An 11,474-nucleotide genomic window follows, 5' to 3' on the forward strand; every position below is an offset into this window, starting at 1 on the left:
CGAGCTTAAGAAAATAGCGTACAAAGTGGTCATGGCATCGTGGAAGTTAAAGCATTACTTCACGGCTCATCCGATCATAATCCCAACCATGTACCCCTTAAAAGATATCTTCGCAAACCGTGAATCTATTCGATGCATATGCAAATGGGTAGTCGAGCTCTCCCCACTGTGCATTACCTTTGTCACATGTATGGCCATAATGTCCCAAGCCTTAGCAGACTTCATCACCGATTGGATGCCCGAGGCAGCAGCGTGGAAGGATCCGTAGCCTGACCAGATATGGACCATATACGCTGGCCGTATAGAATGGCTGCTAATCAGCTAGCAGAACTTAAGGAACAATTGCAAGAGTTGTTAGACAAAGGTTATATCCGACCTAGTTCCTCACCATAGGCAGGCCCGGTCCTGAGATTTCGGGGACCCGGTGCGAAACTAAACATAGGGGCCCATAATATATATGAGTTGTTACTAATAAAAATTTAAATTGCATTCAAAAACAATATTTATATGGAATACTTCATACATATTACCTTAAAAATTTCTTCGGACATTCCTAGATGCGAAGTCATTGATGATGGTATCAATATCAATCTCATCCAATAATTTCTTCTCAATGCATAAAGTTGCCAGACCGTTTAACCTTTCTTGAGACATTGTAGACCTCAAATGGTTCTTCAATAATTTCAACTTTGAAAAGCTTCTTTCAGCAGATGCCACAGTCACAGGCACAGTAAATAAGATCCGATAAGCAACAGAAATATTAGGATAACAATCTGCATCTCTGACAAACTCAAAAATCTCCATGGCAGACATTGGTCTATTTGATAAAGTCAACTGCATAACACTTAACTCAGAAATTAGATCATTTAACTCAACATCAGATGAACCCGCTAGAGAGAAAGTTTCTGCAAATTTAGTGCAACGGTCTTTTAGTTCAGTACCATTCAATGACTTCAAGATTGTTGAACTCATTAAAAACCCAAATATACTTTTGAATTCTTGGAGTTCTTAAAATCTAGTTTTCAATGAAGTGATTGCTATATCAACCATAACAAAAAAGTAATCAACTTCAAAAGCCCTCTCAGCTTGCAAATTTGCTTCAGCACAATCAGTTTCATCAAACTGTCTCTTCCTAATAGAACAACGCTTTATTGGAAATGATGCCTCTACACCCATTTCAGATGCAATACCTTTAGCTATGATCAGACTAGAAGAAAATCCTTCATTTCTATAGCTGTGAAAATAATTCATTATGCCTTCAATTTGCTGTAAGGTAGACTCAATGCACATGGACGATGATTGCAACTTCTTACTCACAGTGTTAACAGCAAATAAAATGTCATGCCAAATAACCATACCAAGTATAAACTCAAAGCTGCCAAGCACTTCAAATAAATTTTTTGCATCGCTCTTATCCTTGGGATCGGTATCATCAGCTTCCCTTAAGTTTAACAAAGCTGACCTTAGCTCAGGAGCTTGATACCTAATTGCTTTAACACTTTTGATTCGACTCTCCCAACGAGTATTGCACAACGATTTCACAGTTAAACTTGGAACATGTTCAAGTAAAACTTTCCATCTTTTGGTAGAACCAGAAAACAATACATATATCCGTTGCACAATTCCAAAAAATGAAATAGCTTTAGCACAGGATTTAGCCATGTCACAAAGAATAAGATTAATACTGTGGCAAGCACATGGCATATACAAAGCTCTTCGATTAATATCAAGCAACCGTCTTTGCACCCCCTTGTGTTTTCCTTTCATGTTAGAGCCGTTATCATAACCTTGACCCCTAATATCATCAATATTAAGACCAAAAGATTTGATGGAATCAATCAATACATTGAAAAGCCCAGAACCAGATGTATCATCCACCATCAAGAAACCCAGAAAATACTCCTCTAATTTTATTTTGCCATCGGACATATTAACACATCGAACCAACAAACTCATTTGCTCTTGATGACTCACATCTGGGGTACAATCAAGGATAATAGAGAAATATTTTGCCTCTTTAACGATCTTTATGATAGAATTTGTAATATCAGAAGCCAAAAGAGAAACCAACTCATTCTGGATTTTATGACTAAGATAATGATAATGAATCTCATTATTTTGAATACGTCTAAGATGATCTTGCATCACCAAGTCAAATTCTGCAACCATCTCAACACAAGCTAAGAAATTGCCATTCTGATCATTATAGAGTTGCTCTTTGGATCCTCTAAAAGCCAAATTACGTTTACCAAGAAATTTGACAATGGCAATTATTCTTAGTAAAACTTGCCTTATACGTTCTTTCTCCTTGGTGATTTGTTGTTGTAAATCTTTGTCAATCGTTTCACTTTTCCTCAATCTAGCTCTCAGTTCATTCCAAGAGGTCATGTTGGTAATATGCTCGACACTAACTTCATGTTCTTTTAGCCTCTCACTAATATGCCTCCAATCTCTAAATCCATCACGCCCCAATGAACTCTTGCAATTTCTAGAATTGAAAATCTTACAACAAAAGCAAAACACTCTATCAACATGCTTCGAATAGACTAACCATTTTCTGTCATGAACCTCCCCTTTACTCATTTTTCTAGAGAAATGAGCATACGAAAAATGTCTTGAGTTGTCATCTAAAGGGAACACAATATTTTCTTCTCTTATAGGCCCCTTTTCCACTAATATGTCCCTAGCTTTGTTATCAAGATTATCCCAATTTTTTGGATCATAAATATCCGTAGTAAAAACTGGCTGCTCATCAACACTAGCGGATTCTGTAGCAGATGAATTAAATATGTTCTCATGATCACTTACATTGTTATCATCCTCGTTGATGTCAACATTGTCTTCCGTAGGGGTAGGGCACTGGTCTTCATCGTTCACATTAGTTTGTTCCTCCACAGCAACTATCGCCCACTCATCTATGTTTCTTGAACTGCCCGTATTACTCCTTAAAAATTTGTCCATTGCCCCCTTTTGTGACAATATTAACTCATCCACCCGTTTTCTCTTTTTCCTTTTTTCATTACCCGATACGTACTTTCTCGATGACATGATACCTAGGACAAACTGATAATTGAAAAGATTAACATGTTAGTGGTTGAACTCATATAAATTACAAAGTTAGAAAACTAAAAAGATCGGATTAATTGAAACTAATCTAAATCTTACCAAATAGTTGGCTAGGCAATTAGGCAATTAATGATTACTGATTCGTCCAAGAGAGACAAGGCTCCAAGCTAACCTGACAAAGCCAATTAGATAATTAGCCAAAATCACAAGTGTCTATCACTAGCTATCACTAACAAGTACAATTGGCAAATTAACGATAGCATCATGGCAAGGCACCAGATCCTTCAGAGTTTAAAGGCAACATGCATATACAGTACAACAGTGAACAGCCACATTACGTAGCTTGGCTGCAGATTCTCTGATGAGCTAGCGCAAAGTTCAGTGTACAAAAAAGAAAGAAAAAATTATATACAGTAAAACATATACAGTACAGTACTGTCAGTACATGGATTGATCGGTAATTGGCAAAGCAACGATGGCATATTGGCATCATAGCAATTGGCAAGGCAAGGCAAGTGGTGTACCGGTGTTGGTGCTGCTCACCTGAATTGAATCAGTAGTGTCACATCACATGCAGATGAGGAGCAGATCAATCGCCAAGACATACTCGTCTAGTCGTCTTGCACGGTCACACGGCAGCCGGCGGTGACGGCGAACGGGCGAAGCGGCCGTTGCAACTTGCAATAGAGACTGGAGTGGCGACGCCGCGACGGCGAAGTGGGTTCTAGGCTCTAGCCTACTAGCCGCCGCACATACGGCAGTCTCCTCGACTCCTCCGGCCAATGCAGCGATGCGCATGCGCCTCGAGCAGTCGAACGACGAACGGTTCCGATTGGGCCTTGCTGCGACGCGTAGGATATTGACGGTGGCGCGTTTGGAAATGCTGAGAGCCTCGCTCGATGGGCTGTTGCCTGCTGGGCTAGCGCTGGGCTGGGTGAGGCCTTGGCGCCTTGCTCCCCGGGGTATGTGGGGGCCCTACGAGTTGGGGGCCCGGAGCGGCAGCACTGCTCGCCCCCCCTCAGATCCGGCCCTGACCATAGGGTGCACCAGTAATATTCGTACCCAAGAAGGATGGTACCCAAAGAATGTGTATAGATTATCAAGCCTTGAATGAGATGACCATCAAGAATAAATACCCTCTTCCCAGGATCGATGACTTGTTTGATCAGCTTAGAGGTGTGTGTGTATTCTCCAAGATCGATCTTCGCTCAGGTTATCATCAGTTGAAGATTTGAGCATCTGACATTCCTAAGACTTTCATCACTCGTTATGGATTATACGAGTATACGGTCATGTATTTCGGATTGACCAATGCCCCTGCCTATTTCATGTATTTGATGAACAAGGTATTCATGGAGTATTTGGATAAGTTTGTGGTAGTCTTTATAGATGACATCCTAGTTTTCTAAAAGGATGAAGAGGAACACGTAGACCATCTGAGATTGGTTCTATAGAGACTTAGGGACAGTCAGTTGTATGCTAAGCTGAGCAATATGAGTTTTGGCTAGACCAAGTTTCTTTCCTCGGTCATGTCATCTTTGCCGGAGGAATAGCAGTTGATCCAAGTAAGGTAAAGGACGTTTTGAATTGGAAGTCTCCCTAGAATGTCTCTAAGATCTGTAGTTTCCTTGGATTATCTAGTTACTACCATCATTTAATAGAAGGTTTCTCCAAGATTGCAAAGCCTATCACCGAGTTAATTGAGAAGGGTAAAACATTTAAATGGACCCCTGCTTGTGAGGCAAGTTTTGAAGAGTTGAAGAAAAGATTAACATATGTGCCAGTACTGGTCATGTGAGATACACAGAAGCCATTCTCCATATATTGTGACGTCTCTTGCCAAGGATTAGGATGTGTTCTTATGCAAGAAGGCCATATTGTAGCCTATGCATCAAGGATATTGAGGAAACATGAGAAACACTACCTGACACATGATTTGGAGTTAGCCGCCGTAGTTCATGCACTCAAGATTTGGAGACACCACTTGATTGGAAAGAGATGTGAGATCTATTTGGATCATAAGAGTTTGAAGTATATTTTCACTCAACCAGATCTCAATCTCAGGTAGCGTAGATGGTTAGAGCTTATCAAGGATTATGACTTGGGAATTAACTATCATTCCGGAAAGTGAATGTAGTTGTCGATACTTTGAGCAGAAAGGCTCATCTCAGTCTAATGACTGTGCAAGATAGACGACCCGAGTTATGCAAAGAGTTTGAAAAGCTCAATCTTAGATTAGTAAAAAAACGCAGAAGCTGTGGTAATGGAAGTTGATTCTACTTTGGAACAAGAAAATTGTAAAGGGCAACTCGAGGATGAGAAGATTTTGGAAATCAAGCAATGGATTAAGGAGGGTAAAGCCCTAGGTTTTACCGAGGATGAGAATGAAACAGTGTGGTTTGAGAAATGAATCTGTGTTCTGGATATCAAATCTATCAAGAAAACCATCCTTCGAGAAGTGCATGAGTCTGCATATTCTATTCATCCCAGAAGCACCAAGATGTATCAAGACCTGAAGGACTGATATTGGTGGTATGGTATGAATAGAGAAATTGCTGAGTATGTAGGAATATGTGATATATGTCAGAGAGTCAAAGCTGAATATCAGAGACCCTCTGGACTGCTTCAACCTTTGAAGATACCAGAATGGAAATGGGAGGAAGTTAGTATGGATTTTATCGTTGGATTACCCAGAACTCATTCCGGATATGATTCTATTTGGGTTATAGTGGATCGTTTGACAAAGGTTACTCATTTCATCCCAATCATGACCACATACACAGGACCTAGAATCGCTGAATTGTATATTGTCAGAATTGTGTGTTTGCATGGAGTACCCAAGAGGATAGTGTCTGATAGAGGGAGCCAATTTACCTCCAGATTTTGGCAAAAGCTACATGAGTCATTGGATACCCTGTTAAACTTCAGTTCAGCATATCATCCGTAGACCGATGGTCAGACTGAGAGGATATATCAAATTTTGGAAGATATGTTGAGAGCTTGTGCCTTGAAAAACAAGACTAGTTGGGTCAAAAATCTTCCCTATGCAGAGTTCTCCTACAACAGTAGTTATCAGGCTAGTTTGAAGATGTCATCGTTTGAAGCATTGTATGGAAGAAAATGTAGGACACTTTTGTACTGGAATGAGACTAGCGAAAGTCAAGTGTTTGGCCTAGAAATTCTGAGAGAAGCAAAAAAGGAAAGTACAACAGATCAGGGAAATTTGAGAACAGCTTAAACACAATAGAAGAGTTATGCTGATCATCAACGTCGTGAGTTGACTTTTGAAGTATGTGACTTTGTATATCTGTGAGTTTCGGCGATCAGAGGTTTTCGTAGATTAAAGTCAAAGGAAAACTTGCACCCAGGTTTATAGGCCCTTTTAAAGTGTCAGAAAAACGAGGAGAAGTAGCATATCAATTGGAGCTACAGCCTCAGCTTGCAGATGTTCATGATGTTTTCCATGTCTCACAATTGAAGAAATGCCTACAAGTTCCTGAAGAGCAAATGCCCCTAGAAGAAATCGAAGTTGGAGAGGATCTCACCTACATGGAACATCCTATCAACATTCTAGAGACGTCAAAATGAGTCACCAGAAACCAGAGGATCCGTATATGCAAGGTGCAGGGAGGCACCATTCCGAAAAAGAAGGCGACATGGGAAGAGAAGTAGATCTGAAAGTCGAGTTTCTGCAGCTCTTCTCTGATCCTTCAGAATATCGAGGGCGAGGTTATTTTAAGGGTGGTAGGTTTGTAACACTTTGGTTTTTAATTTCTAATTCCCTAAAATTTTGCTAGAATTTAATTAGGGTTTAAATCAAAAGAATAGGTTAAAACCTACTTTCTAAAATAAATTGAAATTTGCCCTAGGTTATATTTTTGTGTTGCATTCATGCTGAGTATAGGTGCATTAGGGTTTTATGGTGTGAAAAATAATTTTTTAAAACACTGAGGCGCGTCGTTTGATTTTTTGAAAAGTTTGAAAAGGTTTCATGGAAGAAAATTCATTTTTTTTCTCCTATGGGCCGAACTCCCTCCTTCAGCCCATCCTTTTTGTTTCCTCTTCATGGGCCGAGCTCACTCTCCTCTCCTCTCATCCCCCCCCCCCCCCCCTCGGCCTTCTCTTCCGCCTCGGCCAGTCGAAGGCCAGGCCTAGCGAGCCGCTCAGCACCACGCACCCAGCAGCCGCAGCTGCTGCCTGCCCTGTTGGCACCTCTGGCCGAAGCCGCCTTCTCCCACGCGAGACGCCTGCATGCGCCATCTCCTTCCTCGCACTATGCCGGCCGAGTCCGAGCTGAACACGACACCGTGCGCCACCTCTCTCAAGCCCAAATCCCAACAACCCCTGGGCCTATCCAATTTCCACGCGTAAACCCCCGCCTATATAAAGGTCTACACCCCCCCCCCCTGTTTCATCTTTTTTGCCCTAAACCAAGCCGCCGCCGCCATCTCCATTGTCGAGCTTGGTAAGCTCGCACCATTGCCGCTTTAGAGCTGCTCCGGCCTCACCAACCAGCTCTTCGGCTTTGCAAGGTCAGGAGCAAGTCCAACGACCCCTCCTTGTCACCCACCGACCACTGGAAGACCTCCATCATCACTTATCGAGCTTCTCTGCCGCCGCGCGTTGTCGCTAGACCTTGGTGAGTGTCCCCATCGGCCAAATCCGCCTCAAACGAGTTTGTCATGTGCCCCTCTCTCTGCTCCATCGCTCACCATCGTGATCTATGGTCGGTGACGTGTTTTCGTCGAGCTCCGACGAATGTCCGCCGTGCCCGAGCCGTCGCAGCCGCTTGGATCTTTGCCATCGGCCGGCCAACCCTGCCCCTTTTCTCCTGATCATCTGATCTATCTTCAATGGCCTAGATTCGAAGCAAAAAACCCCTTCACTAACCCAATCTCATGATGACAAGTGGCCACTTTAATCCAGTCAACTGCCAGAGCCACATCATCGCCCTCATCAGCTGGCCACGTCAGCAATATCTGCCCATGTGTCATGCCACATCAGCAAACCCTTTATATAGTCAACTTCTATTTGTTTTAATTTAGAAAGTAGCTAATTTTTCAAATAAGTCCCTAAACTTTTCTAAAATTACATAAAAGCCCCTATCATTTTCCATCTTAAATCCAAAACTTTCCTATATTTACAAATAGGTCCCTCTATATTGACAAAAAGGCCCTGGACCTTTCTATTTTATTCAAATCAAGTCCTTTTCTTTTCAGATTTAACCCTAAACTTGTTTTTAGCATAAATTTCTCATTTTAGCTCTGTTTTAGGCGATTTTTGCAGTCTCGTGTTCGTAGCAACGTATACTATCTTTTAGTACCATTTTCATAGATGTTAGCTATTGTTTGGTGTACTGTTCTTAGCTAGTTTTGTGTATGCTTTTCCGGTGTGTTCCGAGAGTAGACGAATAGCAGTTCGAGAATCTCCAGGACCAAGACTTTGAAGAGTCTGAGCAGTAAGTTGGAAGAGGCAAGTGTCCTTGAACATTTTGATCCCAGTTTTCGAATGCATTCTTTATTTCAAACATGCATGCTATTAATTTTGAATCCTATTTACTTATAGAACCATGTCTCATATATTCCTTATCGTCTAGCTATCAGTAGTGGTTTATGGGTAGTTTATGCTTAGCCTTGCACAAGGGTATGGATGGGTTATCAGTTAAAAATGATTAATGAACTATGCAACTATGAGTTGGGAATTATGGTAACTTGTGTGGCAATACATAACTTAGGGATGTCGAGCAGAAGGTTGGTTGATAATGGTGCGTGAGGCACAAGTGTGTGAAACACTTGGGTGGGTGGTAGTGTTTGCTCGGTATCCTAAGGACCGGTTCATGCAGTGACAACCCAAGAATTATCATCCATCCATGAGGCTTATATGGGTATGGACTGGCTTAGTAATTAGTGGATCCTCAGCATAGAATGAGCCACTGGTGGTGTAGTGGAAGGGAACAGTGATTCTTTCCAGAGCTATGAGGCGCATGAGGGGGCTTCTGGGTAGTGTGACTCCACTTTGACGGTGGTGAAACCTTAGCGGGCTTATTCTTATTGGGAGGATGCTTTGTAACAGCCTTGTAGTGATATCCGGACGACACACCACTAGCATGTGTTATGTGTTTGCGCAACACGGCAACAAGGAAATCACAACTCGTGGGGAAAGCTGGACAACCACTGTAGAGTGTATAATCTGATACATCAGCTGTCCTCACGGTCATGAGAGACTTGGAACCTCACATGATTAGTTGGTTTGGTTTAGTTGTTTTGGTTGGTTACCTGTGAAGGGTGAATGTCAGTGGATGGTTCTTGGTTACCTATGATGGGTATCAAGTTGGCTGGTTTGGGAACCTAATGTGGAATTCAGGTAGTTGGGAAACATGTGTAGATATTCCTAGGAGTTGGGAGTTTAGTGATGAATCACATAGTTAAATAGGATGCTTTTATAACTCTTTTTACAATAGCATAGTTCGTATTTATGCAAATTTACCTGTTATAGCCTATTCCTTTAATCAAGCTTACTTGTCATATATTTCCCACACTTGCGGAGTACGATATGTACTCACACTTGCTATTTCCATCCAAATGTGCATCAAACTGCTGCTCAGACAATGGAGACATTGAAGGAGAACCAGACTTCTACATCGATGAAGATGAAGATTGCTAGGCTGGTGGATCCCTCGGTCAATTGCCTGTGGAAGATGGGAGCTTCGCTGTGTTTAGTTTGTGTGCTTTAGTTAAAGACTTTGAGGTCTATCTATTTTGTTTAAGTTAAATGTTGTAATAATTGCACTGTGTGTGATACACCGATGAAGTCGCTGCATGTATGAAACTTGATCCTAGCATACATATGGTTTGCATCTGGTTTACCTTCAAAACGTTGTGCTGGCAATTGATTACTTCTCTAAATGGATCGAAGCCGTGCCACTCGCCCAAGTCACAGCAGAGAACATAGCGCTTCATTTGGCAATCTATTATAGTGTGTCAATTCAGAGTCCCCCGTGAAGTAACCTTGAGAAATGGGATGCAGTTTGATCCATTGATGTTTAATAACTTTTGTGAAGGTATGGGGGTAAAGTTATTATTTCATTGGTTGGCCACCCACGGTCCATTGGAGCGGTCGAAAGGGCCAGTGGAAGCATCTCTACCGCAATGGCTAAGCGGTTGATTGGGCTGCCGAAGGGAAAATGGGTAGAAGAATTTTCGAAGGTTCTATGGTCTCTTCGTACGACAATTACCCGACCCAACGGTTGCCCTTTTCGTAAGGTTCTATCAGTTGGCCACCCACAGTCCTTTTCGTCTGTTGTTTGGGGACGAAGCTGTGACTCTGGAACAGGCAATTGCTGAATCTCTGTGGGTTTTATCTGCTACCTCCGGTGACGAAGCGTTGTCAAATGACTTCATAGAGGAGTCACGCCTGATAGCGATGGAGAACCTAGCAAAGTACTAGGAAGTAACAATGTGATGGGTAGACAAGAAAATTGGAGGCAAGACGTATTAACCTGGAGACCTCGTCCTTCGTCGGAAGTTAAATCATGAAATAATTGGAAAACTCCAATCCAAGTGGGACGGTCCTTTCATCGTGATGGAGTCTCGAAAGCCCAGGGTCATACCGTCTGGCTACAGTGGAAGAGGAAGCACTTTCGCACACATGGAATGCGGATTTGCTTCGCAGGTTTGGGTCTGATGTCGACCCTCGTCATGTTATTTTAGTAGTTAGGATGTTTTTTCTTTTTACCACAAAATGTAAAAAGTAGTTTGCTCCGGAGTTGTACTATTTTCCTTACAAGGTTAATACTTCGCAGTGCAAGGTTTTTAATGAGGCAGTCACCTTGTGTAACCCATCAATGAATGAAAGTATGTTCCTTAAAAACCTATCATGGCTTCGCACGATGACAAAGGATCGTAGTCTATGGACTCACCTGTGGCTGACGTCCAAACACTCGCCACTCCGAAGACCGGACAAACCTAAGGGTCCAAAGGGCTGATGTCTAAGGACTCACCTACGACGACGAAGGGTCATAGTCCAAGGAATCCCCTATGGCGAACATCCAAGGACTCACCACTTTGAAGACCGGGCGAGTTAAGGGCCTCGAAGGGCTGATGTCTAAGGACTCACCTACGACGACAAAGGGTCGTAGTCTAAGGACTCCCCTCTAGCTGACATCCAAAGACTCACCACTCTAAAGACCGGGCGATCCTAAGGCCCCAAAGGGCTTATGTCTAAGAACTCGCCTACGATGACGAACAGTCTTAGTCTAAGGACTCCCATGTGGCTAACATCCAAAGACTCGCCACTCTGAATATTGGGCGAGCCTAAGGGCCCTGAAGGGTTGAAGTCTAAGGACTCGCCTACGATGACGAAGAGTCGTAGTATAAGGACTCCTCTGTGGCTGATGTCCAAGGACTCGC

At 42.5% G+C, this 11,474-nt stretch overlaps 1 protein-coding gene across 1 annotated transcript; it reads right to left on the minus strand.

Annotated features, from left to right (window-relative positions):
• Window positions 1–531: 531 nt before the first annotated feature.
• Window positions 532–2,961, minus strand: LOC133904509 (uncharacterized). Its single transcript, XM_062346008.1, has 3 exons — window positions 2,606–2,961; window positions 1,048–2,488; window positions 532–834 (listed from the first exon to the last, which is right to left on the minus strand). Exons 1-3 carry the CDS (start codon window positions 2,959–2,961, stop codon window positions 532–534), a joined length of 2,100 nt encoding a protein of 699 aa, XP_062201992.1.
• Between the last annotated feature and the right edge of the window lie 8,513 nt (window positions 2,962–11,474).

The sequence above is a fragment of the Phragmites australis genome, chromosome 22 (assembly GCF_958298935.1).
Source record: "Phragmites australis chromosome 22, lpPhrAust1.1, whole genome shotgun sequence".
In the NCBI taxonomy this organism is placed as follows: Eukaryota; Viridiplantae; Streptophyta; class Magnoliopsida; order Poales; family Poaceae; genus Phragmites; species Phragmites australis.